Below are 17,796 nucleotides of genomic sequence, written 5' to 3' on the forward strand. Positions count from 1 at the left end.
ACAATGCATACAGCGTGTTGTTTATTTGTTTTCGGTGTGGTTTGTCCATTTTTCTGTGTGCAAGATTGCGCTTCATTTACTGGCCTGATTTCCATGAAACTTGGTGGAAAGGTGTAGCATGGTCCAAGGACATTTATTTATAGTGATTTATGACATTTATGCCATATGACATTCACACCTGGTTTGCCTGCCAGTGGTCAAAGCAAAGAAATGCATTTCTTTACAGATGGTCTCACCCAAAACAGTTCATGAAATAGCACATACTGTAGGTGTTCTCATTACATGGACTTAATGAATTAATGCAGCTATGTATCATTTCTTTTATCAAACTGATCACTAAATGTGATGTATATCTTATGATTATTATTGGATAGTGCTTATGTCAACATAGAAAAGCCAATACACACTGATATTTTGGGTTTGACTTACATAGAGCAGAGCTACCTGGCCATAGTGGAGGTCTGCACCCTCCTTGTCCACTGATGCTGCGTGGTCCTGTCCACCCGTGTAGTGAGATTTGGCTGGAAATGTGTGTGAGAGCGTGTGTGTGATGGTGTAAACAGCCAGTTGGAAGTTGAGGCAGAGTGATCAGTTAGGCTGTGTGTGTGTGTGTTGTGTGTGTGTGTGTGTGTGTGTGTGTGTGTGTGTCTGCCTATGAGATGTGGTAATTGGTGTTTCTGTAAGAATATTAGAAAATTAATCAATAGGTGGATTTGTATTCTGTCCCTCTGTGTGTGCACAGAGTTGTCTACATATTTCTGGAGTACCATGTCTACCTTCATGTTTTATGGATCGCACCATGCTACTCACATGAACACAAATACGCTCTCTCACACACACACACACACACTCTCTCTCTCTCTCTTTCTTTCTCTCCCTCCCACTCCCACACACCCCCACTCACATATACAGTATGTAGCACACACATGTACAATTTTGCGCACATACTGTACACACACACACACATACTGATTACACTCCTCCATTGACCCTAAGTAAAACTCAACCTTTTACTCTCAACATCTTTGTACAGTACATTTGGGAGAGTTATTAAAAAGTATACAAAGGCACATTTGCATGCATATCCACCCCCCACCACTCCCCCAAAACACACATTTTTTTGTCTAAAACAAATCATAAAAGTGTCTACATTGTATATTCCATATCACACCATGTGGATTATAAAGGTCACACTGCTTTGATTACTCTGTCATTATAGAGTCTAACTGCAGTGTGTAAGAAGGACCGCTGGAGGCGCTTGGTCCTGGCAGGGGATATGGTGAGAGTAGCACTGTTTCTCAATTGCCTACCAGTATGGTGTAGTCTGGTTGGAGGAAGAAGGTTGTGTTGTCATCATCTCCTTGAGCATGGAGATTGCTGCTTCCTCTCTGCGCTCTTTCAGAGATGGGAGGTGGGGGAGAGGCTGAGTGCCCCTTCTAGAGATGATCTTAAACGCCCTGCGTTGCACGCTTTCTAGCTCCACCTCCTGCCCTTTGCTACATCCAACCAGAAGTCCATATTCCAGCTCAGATCTAATCAGGGCAAAATATATCAACAGGAGATCATCAACTGTCATGCTTGTTCGAGCCAGGACCCTCAGCAGATACAGACGCTTTGATATCTTATGTACCATTTCCTCAACTTGTGTGTGAGAAAGCGAATGTGTGTGAGAAAGCGAAGAAGAAACTCTATTAAGAATACAAAAGACACACAGCAAGCCAAACTCTTAGGGGGGGATCACATTAGCCAGCGGCAAGCAGCAGATTTCCTATTGTTCTCTATGGAACGGTGGCAACGTTGTTCGTAACGCTAGCGTTTAACAAGCTGAGCGTTGAACTTGGTTCAACTTTCAAAGCACAACACGAGTGTATTCAATTGACAAACTGTTTGTGTTGCTTAGGAACGAGATACAACTTATTATGGTCTGAGCTTTGCGTTCCGTTTGCCGCTGCCGCTTGCCGTTGCCGCTGGCTAATGTGATCCCTGTCTTAGGCTGCGAGGAGGCAAGAGCAGCCGTCCCCAAGCTACAGCTTTCTCTTGCACTCCTGGCAAAGGAGCTTCTCTGGTCATCACTTCTTAACCTCGACCAGGTGGACTTCACTGATGTCTTCAGGTGTAGAAGGCCAGTGACAGGCAAGAAGGTGCAAAAAATAAATACAGGATACACATGGCCGTAACATACACACATGTGGACTCACACAGTCTCTCTCTCTCTCACACACAAACACACACACACACACACATAAACATACTCTGTTTCTTTTTTTTTCTGTCTCTCTCACACACACACACACTGAGAGTACAGATCGATGTGTGTGCAGCGTTTAGCTTGGCCCAGGCAGTGTTTGGTCCTCAGCCCATCATCTCATTGGCCTCCCAGGCCCTTCTCATAACAGATGCAACACGTCTCTTAGCATAAACAACTACCTCACCGCGTAGTGAGATAAATAAGCTGCTTTGTCTATTGTGCTCTGGAGGAACAATGCGAGCTGGCACTGCACTGGCGTCAGATTGCAGGGGCAGGAACTCTCTTTGATTTCCACACTGACCCATTGCCCAGCTCCCCAACTCTTCTCTGGCTGAGAAACAGGCCACAAGAAACGCTGTGTGTACTGTGGCGGGCAGCGGCTCGCTGCCTCGCTCCCGTGATAGAGAGCTGTCTAACTATACATGACTTTGGATTGAAGGCATCTTTTAAGAAAACGTTATTATGTTAGCACAAGCAAGAACACTAGTCTAGCTTACGGAAGCTGGCAGGCTAACGGTAGAAAGTTGTCTGACAGACAATCAGTATATCAGACCAATACAATCGGTATATCAGACCAGACGCATGGAATAAAAGCATATAATTCAAACATTGGGGAAGTAGCCGCAATTGTGTGTTCATCTCTGTTCAAAAAGTGTCCACAAGGGAAGAAAAAGGGGAATGTATATCTCACCACCTCTCAGGTTGGCCAAGGACACACACACTCGCACACACACACACACACACACACACACACACACACACACACACTCGCACACACACACACACACACACACACACACACACACACACACACACAAGAATCTCTGAAGCACCACCTCACAAGCACACAGATCAAATTCACATAATTACACACAAAAATACACACTGAGTCATTTTTGCTGTGATACTATCAGGGGAATCAGTGTGAAGCAGCAGCGGCAGCAGCAGCAGTGGCGTAAAGCAGCACAGGCCAGCGCTCCCCCGCTCACTGTGCTATATGTCTGGGATTCATGCCCGGACCAGCCATGATAGATGACTTGCTGTGACCTGAATGCCTACGCCTTTCTAAACACGAACAGGCGGCTCGTCCAACAAAAACAGGTTAGCCAGAGCACAGCTCGGCACAGCACAACGCAATACAACGCACGCCCTGTTACATTAGAAACTGTGAATTGGTATCAATCGATAGCCTTTTTCAGTGTCAGTGATTTGGAATTAGATATCGATCTTTACACAGGAGGTATACACAACCATCATCAGACATAGCCGGTATTAATGCTATTTATAAGATTTGTGAGTGGGGCACTTTCAGCTACAGTCAAAGTATGGAGACCAATAAGGAGAGAGAGAGGGAAGGGGGGAGGGAGAGAAAGGGAGAGAGAGAGTATCATTTCAGGAAGGCAAAGGAAGTGACCTTTGACTGGGTCTGAGCTCCGCCTGGGGTCACTGTACCTTTGACAGCTGGACAGCTGGTCCTTGGCTGCCGCGATGTTCCAGAAGTGTCAGTGTGTGTGTGAGAGAGAGAGAGAGAGAGAGAGAGAGAGAAAGAGGGAGAGAGAGTTTGTGTATGTTTGAGATAGAGATAAAGAGAGAGAGAGAGAAAAGGTGTGTGTGACAGTAACATCCTGGGTCAGCAAAAGCCAGAGATGTGTGTGTTTGTGTGTATATGTAGATAGATAGATAGATAGATACTTTATTGATCCCCAGGGGAAATTCAAGAGAGAGATGTATGTGTCTGTGTGAGTGTTTTTGTGTGTGTGTGTGTAAGTGTACAGTATGTGTGTGTGTGTGTGTGTGTGTGTGTGTGGGTGTGTGTGTGTGTGTGTGCATCGGCGTGAGCGTGTCTGGGTACTCAGTTTAATCTCCCATAATCCACTGTTAGGGCAGAGAGGAGTGCATCCCGAGGCCTTCTGAGAGACCTAATACACTTCGATCGGCCTGATTGACCACCACCTGCCCACTGACAGGTGAAGGAGAACAGGGGGAGAGGAGGACACAAAAAGGAGTGTAGAGAGAGAATAAGGACAGCGAGAGTGTGAGAGAGAGAGAATGGGAGAGTGTCAGAGAGAAGGAGAGACTATGAAGGAGAGAGAGAAAGAGAGTTACACTGAGAGAGAGAGAGAGGAGAGAGTGCGAGAGAGGGAGGAAGAGAGTGAGAGAGTAAGAGAAAGTGAGAGAGAAATAAAAATTGTGGGCCGGAGAGGGAGAGGTGGGTTTGGCCGATTTATGTGTGATTGGCTGTAATGATGTTAGGAGAACTGTCCGTTATACAAGGCATGAAGATGATTAGGGCCAGTCTGACAGTCAGTCGTTTGTCTGTGTGTGTTTTTTATACGTGCGTGCGTGAGTGTGTGTCAACATTGTGTGTGCGAAGAAGTGGGGGGCTTTAGTCACCTGACTCTTGACTCAAGTCTGAGTCGAATCACAAATTGGAGGACTTGAGACTTGCTTAACTGAATTTTATAAAAGACTCGACTTTGACTTATTTTATTCATTTCTTGAGACTTGATTTAGCCTTGAGACAGAGGACTTGTGTTTTTTTAACTCATGGCAGCACATTTAACAGTGGCAACAGTGGTATAAGCGGGATAATGGTCTCCACAGTGTTCGGTAATCACAAGTTAATGCACTTCGAGGTGTAACTTCCGATACCCGAACGTTGTGTTGTCCATTATGCCTTACTTAACGCATAGCAGCTAATGTCAACATGGAAACATGCTTTATGCATTTCCTGTAGTAATAGCTGTATAAAGGTGTTTGCATCATTTCTTAATACCAAACTATCAAGTTATTCTTCTTCAGTCTGAACTTGAATAACCCATCATGTACCAGGGCAGATCACCTCATATCACCTCTCTCTCTCTCTCTCTGCCCTCTCTCCCTCTCTCTCTCTGTCTCTCAGTGTTTTCTGAGACAATCCAATAAAAGGAAGATATATTAAAGTCTCTTTGTTGCCATCTTGTCTTCTTTTTCTGTCGGTACCTGTCTCTCTCTGTCCCTCACTCTCTCTCTCCCTCTCTGCTTTTCTCCCTCTGTTGTCCTTTGAATCTGTGGATGAAATGTGAATCTAACAGGATGTCTAAACTGTTATCATGTATCATGTATTTCAGTGGTGCCATGGCTTTGTGATTTAATGACTGATTCAATAGATCTCTCTCTCCCTCTCTCTCTCTCTTTCTCTCTGTCCCTCTGTGTCTCCCTCCCCAGGCCATCGGGAGAGCCCTGATGTGACCGGCCGCGTGGTCGTCCAGGGCAGCTCCCCGGAGGTGTCCTCCCCCAAGCGTCCCCCAGTGGTGCGGGTCACAGGAGCCGGCCCCCCTCCTCCTCTGCCTGGCACTCTGCTCATGCTGCTCCTGCTGCTTCTACTGGTGTCTCAGTGGACCGTGCTCTAACTCTAACACACACACACACACACGTACAAATACACGCATATAGCCAACCCCCCCCCCCCCCACACACACACACACACACACACACACACACACACATAGCTTATACTCCTACACACACATGCACACAATATTTCTCTCTCATACACACGCAAACACACTCTCACCTCTCGGCATCTCCTCTGAGGTGGAGTGAGATGTTGGGGGGTGAGATTCCGCAGGTGGTGGACTGGACTGAGATAGGAGGCCGCAGCATTGAGCGTGGAGTTGTGTTTTATTTTGTTGTTTTTTTTTTCTCCACATGTGTTTGTTTTTGTCAGTGCTTTGGCAATGTATGTGTGTGTGTGTGCGCGCACAGCGTGCTCGGGCGGGTACTTACTTAACCTGCTGCTTAACCTGGCCTGCTCCTGGTTGGCTTGTGACCGGCGGCCATATTTTTTCTTGGGGGTTGAGGCAGCTCCTTCTCTCTCTCTCTCTCTCTCTCTCTCTCTCTCTCTCTCTCTCTCTCTCTTTCTCTCTCTCTGCTTTAAGCACTACGCATAGCACTCTCTCCTGATCCTCCGCCCTGGTGAGAAAAAGACAAACTGTCAGGGCATGGACTGTTCTATCCCCTCACCCCAACTACACAAACAAATGGGCTGCCTCTGCTCCACACACACACACACACACACACACACACACACACACACACATACACACATGCATACATACACAGAGACATTCATTTTCAGATATGCACACGCACACACATAGATCCACATAGAACCCTACACACTCTTACTTTGCCTACAGTTTGCCTCCCCAAGCATTGAAAAACTGTCAGTTGTTTTTGACGTCGGCATTACTTTTTTATTTACTCTGTCTGTGTCCTGCTCCCGTTTTAAGGCCAAGATCTTTGCACTGTCCTTTTGAAGTGTCAGCAGAAGTGACCGTCAGAAGTTAACTCTATGCATTCGAGCTCATTTCATTTGCTCTGCCCGCAAGATAATGGAACGCATGATAAATGTGTTAAATAATCACTCATCATCAGTTCTGGAAATGGGAGGTTATCTGGCCCAGTCCCCGCAGTGGCTGTGCATGCTTATTCAGCAGCTGAATGTTATCACTACTTCATGATGAGAAAGATTGTGCACGCACACACATACACTCTCTCACAACACAGCCTGGAGGGATTGTCAGTAGACCTAATATCACGGTGAATTATCATTTTCACAGTTTCTCAGAATTGCACACACACACACACACACACACACACACACAAAGCCTTGCTCCTGTACGTTCAGACACACTCCTGCATGGTTGTTTGCCATGCTTTTAAACCTGAAACCTAAAGCTATCTTCTGTACCCCAGCAATGAAACCCTGTACCGTTCCTGCACCCCCTGAAGTAAGACGTGAACTTTATCACCACTCTTTGACTGGATGAAGCTGAACGTTGAGATATTGCACTAAACAACATGAGTCACACACATCCTCCATGATTAAACAAGACACTAATAAAAAAAAGCTACTTACAGAAAATGAAATTCCAAGAAGTTTAAAAATTGAATATTAATAATTATGTGCATTTAATTACTAACATTTTACTAAGTACGAGTCAGCAGTTTTTGTTTCAGGCCCACAGGTTAATACCCCTTTTCTCTCACCACACAGCATTTGACGAGTAAGGTCTCTAATATCAGATTAGAATGTTGCTAACTGAAGCTTCCGTTTGATGTTTTAATGAACTCAAGCGACCGTTCTGAATGGCAGCCATAAGCGTAAATTCTAGATCTGTGCGGTATAATTCTGGAAGGACTTCCAAAGAAAATCTCACTCCATTAAAGGGTGACAGATAGACTGTAGCAGACTGTGTAGTGGACTTGGCCCAGATTTGCCTCAGATCTGGGCCACATGTGGTCCGCAGTCAGGTGCTGCCTGGGGTGTCTCATCTCTTCAGCCAGTGTGAACAACCACAACAACAACAATGCAAACAACAAGTTGCATCGGCCAGTCTATCAACATATTCCTTATCACAAGAACCAGGACTTTAGGGTTTCATGTCATTCTCTAAGAATATGCAACAGTTTTTTTGCTTTGTTGTTTTTCATTTTTATTCTTGTTTCTAGAGGATAACTACTCCGTTTTCACATGAGGTTCACCCTTTCCTCTTGCTAGAAAGGCAAATCCACACCCAGTTAAAATGAAAGCATTTAAATCATTTTGGTGTGGTTGACACCGTCCTCTCATCCTCTCACAGAGCTTCTGTGGTGTGTGTCGCAACTGAGGAGTAGCATAGCTGTGGATGCACAACAATACATCTACATACTTTACATTTCTGCAGACTCTCTTTCAATGCTGCCATATCATATTTCATGCCTTATACATTCATTACAATAGAGCTTCTGCCTTATCTATCAGAATGGATACATATTCTTATTTACATACCATGTGTTCGTCATAAAGAATCAATTAATCGGCTGTTAAGGGTCTCACAACAATGTTAATTCAGAAAAGTGTACATGGTACAGTATTTTTTCACCAGCTGTTGTATGTATTTTTATAATGCAGTGTGTCGTGTGAATATCCATGTCTTGAGTGTATATCTGTGTGATCTCCGTTGAGGTGAATGTCTGTGTGGGATGGTGGAGGTGATCAGGTGGTGGGGGGTGGTGGTATTGATGGCGACGGCAACGGAGACAGCGTTGGCTTTGTACAGTTCCCCCATGTCTGTAAGGAACTGGTTGAATGTAAGCATCCATGTGTATATAAGCCTTTTGGTTTTCTCTCGGCGTCTGATACACCAGACAGACACGGTGTGATCTGCTAAAAGGGCTTTGTACCTGGAGACTGTAATCCCTCAAGTCTTTGCTCTACGCAGTGTCAGTGAGGTGGCAAACTGGCCTCAGCTCTTTCAGGCGTGCTACTTGCCACTGGCCGCGATCAGCGAACAAGGCCATGCAGAACGCTCCATCCAACTCCATCTCTCGTTGTTGTCCTTAACTCGCATTGAATGCACAAAGAACACTTATTATAGCATGTGTAAAAATGTATATATTTTAAGTCACTCACTGTTCGTTATATGTTTTTGTTGTTGTTTTTTTTTTTGTTGGTTTGTTTTTTTTTTGCTTTCTTTTATATTGTAAAAGGTGAAGTGTGAGAGTAGATGACCTGGAGGTAAGGCTTTTTCACGGGTTGCTGTTTGTTTTTTGCCACCTTCAAATTCTATTAGTAGAGCTTGACCCTCTTCATACTTTAATTTAGTGAGATCCCTATGAGAATTTTCCACGCAGTATAAAAGGCCACCATCCTAATTCTGAGGAAAGGGAGAACAGGCTCATGTTCAAAACAATTTGTTCTGAGAAGGGTGCTGTCACTTGCGAGTTGTTGTCGGGTTGGCAAAAGGAGTCTTAGCCAGAGACCGCAGGGTGTTAAGAGGAAGTTTGCGAGACAGAATCATTCTCTCTCTCTCTCACACACACACACACTCTCTCTCTCTCTCTCACACACACTCTCTTTCACTCTGTCTGTGTCTTAGTGTTTTCACCTCAGCCATGAAATCAGATGACTGACAACCTGCTCAGGTTTTCCACCGCCAACTGTCATCTTGAATTACACAAAATGCGCAATTAGCTGTGAGGCTTAAAGTCAGTGTTTTAATTAAAAATGATGAGGTACTGGAGGGGAGGCGAGAGTCAGTCGAAGCTCCTCACCTTCATTGCCCACACACACACACACACCTCTCTCCTCCTCTCACCTGGTGGTGGATTTTGCAATTGTTGAAACTCGTTTGGTTTGTGTAACAACTCACGCATGGAACATTGGTGTGTCACAAATGTCACCCCCCCCCCCCCCCCCCCCCCCCCTTAGGATCTGACAGCCCTCCCATGGGGTCGATTGATTGGGTATTGAGATGAGAGAGAGAAGGGAGGGTGAGCCAGATCAGTCACTGTGTGAGTCACAGCCCCCTTCACACACACACACCCCATGCTGATAGATGAGGACACTTACTGAGAAACATCCTCCTTGACCTCTAGTGACATAAGGTGTGAGGATAAGTTTGGGATAGTCAGGACAGGTTGTCAACCCCCCTTCTCTCTCTTTCTCTCTCTCTCTCTCTTTCTCTCTTTCTTTCTCTTGCTCTCTGGCTCCAAGATTCCGTCATTAGTTAGAATCTTTTTCCGGTGTTAGGCTAAAGACAACTCTGGCTGGTGTTTGATGGTTTGTGCACCCATCGAGTCTTGATCATCCCTTTCTGTTTATAGGGTACAGTGACTCATCGTGTGGTAAGACAGGTACATGCCAGAGCATTCCACCCTGTACCCCCACCCTCTGCTCCCACCTAATCAGATATCAGTGGAAGCAACAAGCGGCCATTAAAAAGCCTTACCCCAGCTGAAGCGTTTGCAATGTGGACGGTTTGCAATAGGTTTGGACCCAAGCTGTATTGGCAAGACATTATTTCTAGACATAATGGATATTTCAAATAAATCTATAAAGTTATGTCTCATTGTCTCATTCTTCTTTCACTTTTATGAAGATTTTATCCAGGTACCACCGTGATTTTGCTCGTGTACACATAGTGCTTTGAGTACACATACACACATTTAAGGCTCTCGTTTAAATGACAGACAAGGTGCAAAGTATCAACAAGAAAAGTTGTCTTGCATAAACTATACTGCTCAAAAAAATTAAGGGAACACTTCAATCATACACTGGATCGGTACTCTGACACTGTTTGGCTCTGAGCACAAGTAAAACTTTTGAGGCGAGTGTTTTATTTTGCAAGAACTCTCAGACATTCTGTGAATGTAGTTGGAGAATGGAGAAAAGGGTGGAAGGTTTAAAAAAAATGTGTTTTAACAATTGTGGAAAACTAAGTGTTCCCTTAATTTTTTTGAGCAGTATATAAGGTCTTGCCTATGGTGTTAAATTAGAAAATTGATTTTGGCTTTATCAAATTAGCTATAGTTAATGCCAATGCCCACTGGCAGCATCTGACGCGGATCAAGTGATGGCAAAGTTTAGTTTGAACAGTGCAAAGCCCACTGGCGCTGTCTGATGCGTGTCGACACCAAAGTTTAGAAAATTGTTCTAGCTCGAGTGTCAAATAAACACGAATGTCATGGCCAGTGGGCATCGGCCTTTAGACTTAAGACTCTGCACTTTATCCATCATTCAAATTAGGGGTGGTCAACCTGTGCAGTGAAAGCGTATGTTGCGCCCTTTATTGTGTTAAGGTCCTGTGCTGTACAGTACTATAATGGTGAGGTACGTGAGGCATGACCGCAGATTGGATCTTTTTTTTTCACGCTCTGACTAATCAAGCAGGTGAGCTGCAGCCAGGTGAGTGGGTCTGTTCTGGTCGATAGTGGGTCCATTAACGTCAGCTAAATGTGTTTGTGCCGGTCTGGTAGAGGAGGTTATTGCCTGGGGACTGAGAAAGCCTCGGGGCATCTCGGTCGGAACACGTTCCAATGTTCCAGAAGGGCCACTCAGAATTCAGGGAAAGAGATGTTATTAAAGGAAGATGGGTTGTGTTGTACTGTGACAGTGACTTGTTTTGCTTGGTGTAGAGGAAAACTCCACCGCAAATAAACAAGTTCAGGGCGATGTGTTCTGTGGGATGGCCTTTGTACACAAACATGCATCTCCTCTGAAGACTTTTTCCCCTCTGTACCTTACAACCTCCTCTTGTAGTGTTGTAAACAGTGTTATTATTCAGTGTTTTCTCTCAACCTTGGACATCCCTTTTCCAAGAAATCTCACACACATCTAGCCTTTTTAAAAAAATAATTTCCATATCTTGTCTTGTTTCTTCTCTTCTTTCTCTCTCTCTCTCTCTCTGTCCCTCTTTTCTTGGGCCTGTTATTTCTGTAGCTGGCCCGGGGCGGTGTGGATCACATATACCCCCAGCCGTTAGAAGTGCTGACGGCCCAGTCTGCATTCCCTGCACCCCACCCCACCCCCAGCCAAGCCAAGCCAATCTCGGCCCTTGGCCCAGACGAGAAGTCAAGCTAATAGCAGAGCCACCGGTGACGCCTCTGAACCGCTGATGTGAGACCCACTTCTAAAATAGCCCCAAGAGAGAGAGAGAGACAGGGGGGTGTGATAGAGAGAATGCGCGCGAGAGAGAGATGGATGATGGGCTGGGGGCAGAGGGTCTTCCTCTCCTCTCTCTCAAAAGAGCCGAAGGGACTTTTGCGCTTTGAAAAGCCTGAAATGGATCCCAGTGTGTACTCACTCTGGATACGGTCACCCCCCCCCCCTCCCTCCTTCTGCCACTCCCTGTCCTAATCGGGGCTTCGCCTCAGGTTCTCAGAGGCAGTGCACTTTAAACAGAACTTCACTCTTCTCTTCACTCTACAGTCGAATGCCAGTAAACTCGGTGCCCTCCACTCTCGGTTAGAATGCCCCTTCGAAATAACACTTTTTGGAAACAATTAAGGGCAGTCATTATGCCATTAAACCCTCTCTGGACCAAAAGCCAAGACCACAGCCTATCTAGTTTGGGCCTTTAAGCTGAGTGCTGACAGCGCTAAGAGCTGAGACTGAAAGACAATGTCGCTAGTTTGTTATTATCACAGGCCTGGTGCTGGGGGAGTGTGACAGGCCCTCGTCTTTTTCTCAAGAGCCGATTCTCAGAGGTCCCTGCGTCTGCGTCATGCACTGAGGAGATGATGCAACACATAGATCACTTGTGCAAGCACAATGAGCCCCAGTTTGAAGGCGATCCATATAAATGTCAGGATGTGGCCTCGGCCTGGATGATTGCGCTTGCCAGAGTCACTGAGTCACAGCCGCGCGCCCGAGCCTTCAAGAGCGCCCGTCTGAGCAGCTTTTCAGAAGAACGGAGTGGCTTGTCTGTGGCCCTGCCCTTGGAGGCATCCAGGAAACTTTCACGAGCAAGCTATTCTCCCCACACCCCCCCCAAAAAAATGATCCCTTTCACTGGGAGTGCTTCACGGTCTGGCTCCCGAAACAGGACCTGTCACATACAATCCTCTCAGCACAGGCTCAAACAAGCATCTGTGATGAAGATTAAGCTGCCGTTGATGATGAGAAGTAGGAGTAGGACTACATTAATGATGATGAGGATCATAGCAGACAGAAGAGGGATGGGTCTCAGAGCCACAATACCTGGGCAGCGTTACTGCTCATTGTGACTTCATCTGGCTGCCTCACAATGGGTGGGGGCACAGCAAACATCTCCATGGCGACAGATGATTTCGGAAGACTGGGGCTGTCTCCCAGGCTGGTGTCTTGAGGCTAATGCTAGGTGTCACAAGGGGGTCGAGGGTCGGTAATTATTTTCCATAAATACTAGAGATTCCTGGACTAACAGTGTCTCTGCTGCCATGCTGAGCTGTGCTGTGCTGCTGCCACTGCTGTTGGTGTGGCCAGACTCTTAGCTCTGGGCTCGCTACCCTATTCCTGGCCATGTCTCGAGCATGCTGCGGTCGGTCGCCCTCGCTCTGTTGACGAACAGACGCATAGATATGTTTAGCCATCGGCTTCCTAGAGGCAAATAGAGAAGGTCTATTTCCTCCTTGCCCCAGCACAAGACCAAACCCCTACACTGCGTACCAAGGGTTGGGACAGAGACCCTTCCCCTGGACTGCTGGCAAAGGAGCTGAGTGTGTGTGTGTGTGTGTGTTGTGTGGTGGGGGGTAGAGGGTGCAGTATGTGTATACCAGAGGGTGGGAGTATGGGTAGGTGGATGAGCCAGGAGACGATAAGTGTGTGTGAGGATTTATTTGTAGGTGTTAGTGGGGTCATATGTTTTGGTCATGAGGACATTTTTTGTGTATGCCTGTTCATTTGTGTGTGTGTGTTTGGGGGGGCTGAGCATCAAAATGGCATTCAGTGGTACTTTAGCCCAACTCACTTTAACAACTTATTTTTACCATATTGTGTCAAATGACTAAAATAATATATTCAGTCAATTTTGTACTTGAGTTTATTTATTCATTTAAAGCAAATGTATTTGTGGGATTCACATATAAATAAACCAGATGGTGTTGACAGTGTCTTTCCATTCGTTTTGGAGCCTTAGCCCTGTTGGATATTTATGGGGCTGTATTCTGCAGATCACCGCAGTGTCAACAGTCCCTTATGCAAGGCCACACGCTTGTGCAGCAGTGCAGTAAGCAGATAGGCACACACACTTCAATTCTGTCCAGACCAGGAGGAGTTACCCTAACCAACGCACAACACACCCCTCAGGCAACTCATTAGAATGTATCTTTCCCTCTCTCTCTCTTAGGGAAAAAAACAAAATAGAAAAAATGACCACAATAAAGCAAAGAGAAAGTAAACTCTGCAGCGCAATATGCCCGAATCCCACAGGAACCTGGGCTTACTTTGGACGTTATTAAATGAAAATAGAGGACGTCATGAATGACTCTAATAGCCCAAAGGCCAGTGTCTGCAGATGACCTCAAAAGGGATGGTGTTTGGGACTGTGGGGAACGTCCGATTTCTCTCTTTCCCTCCCTCTCAAACATTCACTCTTTCATGACTTACTGACTTGTTCCCTCCTACTATTAATATCGATTAGGTCTCTCCACAGAGGAACATATGCATGAGCCTCCATCCATCCCTTCACCCCAGGTGTGTGAGAGTCCGAGCACCACACAGATCTTGGGCAGTCATGGGTCAACATGAACCCTGGCAGGATGGATTACAGAAGGTCGCCATGTAAAAAAAAATGTGAGAGATTAAGTCAATAAAAAAAATTAAACTATGTGTTGGAAACAAAATGAGTGGCCTGGACAGAACCATATATGATCATTCCAACCATTCGACATATTGATTTACCTCCACAGGATCTTTAGAAGGTGTCAGCTGTTGAACCCAAAGTGTATATCAACAACGTGTCAGCACATTCCGGCACTACACCTTTAAAGCTGTGAGTGGCTGTGAGCAGTGGGGAAAAGATGGTGTCGAGTAAATAGCCGTGCTTGGCATTAGTCATGTCTCCCTAATTCTGCTAAATCTGTGTTACTTGACTGCTAATCCTCTCTTGTTGTATCTCTAATGACTCAAATGGATTCTTCGCATGACTCGCTTCATTTTTATAAATTTCTCGGTTTATTCTTGGTAGTGTATTATTCATGTGGTGTAAGGGGGGGGTTTGAATGCAAGCTACTCCGTGGCGCTCCCTAAGCTAGTGTCAATAGCCTGCACTGACATTTACTGCGTCTGGCCTGTTGATATTTTCTCCCTGCGTTGACTCCTCTGTCATTAAAGGTTATTGTGTCATTTTCCTAATAGGCAAACAAAGAGGCATGCCAGTGAGGAGGTCATATTAACAGTGTGTCTAAAAGCAGCAGGGTGCAGAGGAGAAATATGACTCTCTCTCTCTCACTTTCCCTCTTTTTTCACACACACACACACACACACACTCTCTTTGTCCTGCTCCCTCCCTTCTCTTTCTACTGCTCTCTCCCTCTCTCCGTCACTGGCTCAGAGTGTGTGTGCGTGTGTGTGTGTGTGTGTGTGTGTGTGTGAGGCAGTTCAGCTGGTCTAAAGGCTGGATACATTATTTAAGAAGGGTCCCTGTCTGGGCGCTGACACCGGACATTACTCACCCTCACCGCCCCACCAGCGAGTCTGCAGCACAGGCAGGCAGGCTGGCGGGTCCTCCAGTGCCCCTCCCAGACCTCACTGCCAGCAGCACAGCCCAGGGAGGGCATCTGGGGCATGAGTTGGATCATGATAAAAAAAAACCCTGTTTCTTTCAGCAGAGGTGAATACTTGTGGAATAATTGGTGCATAAATGTCAGTGGTGCTTTTATCTTCTGAGATACGAGCGCCAAGGTCAAGATTTGGTCATGTCACAGAGTTGTGTAATGGTCTACTATCAGTAGAGGAGGACAGATCAAATCAGTGAATCAGTGACTGGTGAATCGCGCTATGAGTTACTGATGTCAAGGCTCAGGAAATATGGTAATCTAAAGACTGATAGTGTGACGCATTTTGTTGCTGGATGAGCAGGATTTCCTATCCTATCTTTATTAATGTTTTTACATTACCAAATGCCTCACTAATTCATATAATCATGAGCAAACGTAACAATTAATACTCACATTCTGCAGAGGCACCATAAGCACAAGACAGGCAGAGGTAAAGGAGAGTTGTTCTGGTGATATTTCTCCCCCAAAACTGACCTACATGACCATCTATGGCCTGAGGTTATTTCTTTAGTCGGTCGGTGCTATTCTCATTTACAATCCACCCACTGCAGTTTGCCCTTAAGATACTCTAGAAGACATTGTATATTGAAGACAGTGTAGATTGTGATATCTCTGGTATTATCGACTCTTATTTTCTAGAAAGAGCAGAGAGCACTAGAACATCTCTGGCATTGGCATGGAGAACATTGTGTGCTCGTCATTCACATGTCGCTCTTATTTGAGGGAACGTACACACGGTCCAGTGTGGGGGATCTCTGATGTCCTTACGGGGCCAGGAACTGGGTCAATAGGGGATTACATAGAGTAGAATTACCAACCTTTTGGCTGATTTGACAGATCACCACGGTGGTTTCAACCGGAAGTGTGTGGGTGGAGGATATTACACCAAAATGCTCTCTCTGTCACACACACACACACACACACACACAAACACAAACACCACATACAAAACACACACACACACACACACACACACACACACACACACACACAGCACAGAGTTATCACCTGGATTCACCATTCATTACGCTAATTGGATCAATTTTGGGGTTCAGTTAATGCTCATTATCATGTAGCCAAAGGTGTATCCAACAGTCTCTCCATTAAAGGATTTGTGTCGCTCATTCAGCATGGCCGTTAACATGGACGTCTAAAGGGCACTCTCCAGCCAGGCTGCATCTCTGACCGCAGGTGCTTGGCATTCTACGTGGAGCTGCCCTGCTGAAAGGGTCACCAGGGCTTCTTTATATTCGCTGTTTCTTCTTCTCCTCTCATCTTCTCTTCCTCCCCTCTCCTCTTTTCTTTTGAGTGTCATCTGTCCATCTGAAGAGCTCTGTCTCTGATCCTCTGGTGCCTACTCTAATCACATACACACACACACACACACACACACACACACACTACACACTCCGTGTGTCCTTAAGAAATAGAAGCTTCACAGACAGTACAAAAGGCATGTATTAAACTGGGGGAGTACTGAGCCCATCCACACCATTGTACCACAGACATAGAAAGAGCTCTTTGAGGGGAGAATACCACCATTGACTTTGTCTCTCTCTCTCTCTCTCTCTCTCCCTCTCTCTCTCTCTGTCTGTGCTGTTGGTATACCCACTGGTTTGAAGACCTGAGTGCATGAGTCTTTAATGGCACTGAAAAGGTGGATGGATCAGAGGATGATAACCTAAAAGTAACAAATAGAAAGAGAGGAGGAGAAGGGAAAGACTGAGGGAGAGAGAGAGAGAGAGACTTGGACTAGTGATGGTAATTTTGATACCATAGATTTAATAGAGACCCAGTCAGACCAATAGTATGAAAAATCAGGAACAGAGTTCATTTACAATGATGCGCATCAAGGGAGAGACAGCATGACTTCACCTAAAGATCCATCAGCTGCTCTAACTACAAGGAAATAGTTAGGGTTTAAGTATCCTTCCAGGCTGAAAGGAGATGGCGTTGGTCATCCCATCTCACGTGGACTACACTGAATCAGACTCTGATTAGTGGCAACCTGGCAATCCGGAGCAGAAAGCTACTGACGCAACCATGGAAAACAGTAAAACACTGCAAAGTCATAATATTCCCGCTTATCTCTAACTACAGTCACACACAGATATACACAGGGACAGTACACATATCATACAGTCATTACATAGAATCATACTTTTAGTATCAAAGTGACCCACTAATGAGAAATGCAGAACATTAACCCACATATTGGAATATTGGACATAATGCAGAACATTAAACCACATATTGGAATATTGGACATAATGTTCTATTCCACATTCTCTCACTAGCAAACCAAGACATTTAGATCTCAGAAAAACCTCCTTTGGCCCAGAGGTGGCCTTGATCTGGCACAGCTCTGACTGACCAGAGAAAGAAAGCATTTTAGTGTAATGGTTAGTTCTGAGGGGGGCATCCAAATATAACCTGACACAGTTTAGTTGAATCCTTGCTTAAAGGAGAATTCCGGCAATTTC

At 45.5% G+C, this 17,796-nt stretch overlaps 1 protein-coding gene across 1 annotated transcript in view; it reads left to right on the forward strand.

Annotated features, from left to right (window-relative positions):
* LOC121715261 (glypican-5-like) overlaps positions 1–10,118 on the forward strand; it is a 159,791-nt gene extending 149,673 nt beyond the window's left edge. Inside the window, 1 exon segment of the mRNA XM_042100778.1 lies at positions 5,456–10,118. Within this exon segment, the coding sequence (XP_041956712.1) occupies positions 5,456–5,640 (185 nt within the window). The 3' untranslated portion in view covers positions 5,641–10,118.
* The last annotated feature ends 7,678 nt before the right edge of the window (positions 10,119–17,796 follow it).

This window comes from Alosa sapidissima, chromosome 1, assembly GCF_018492685.1.
Source record: "Alosa sapidissima isolate fAloSap1 chromosome 1, fAloSap1.pri, whole genome shotgun sequence".
Lineage (NCBI taxonomy): Eukaryota > Metazoa > Chordata > Actinopteri > Clupeiformes > Clupeidae > Alosa > Alosa sapidissima.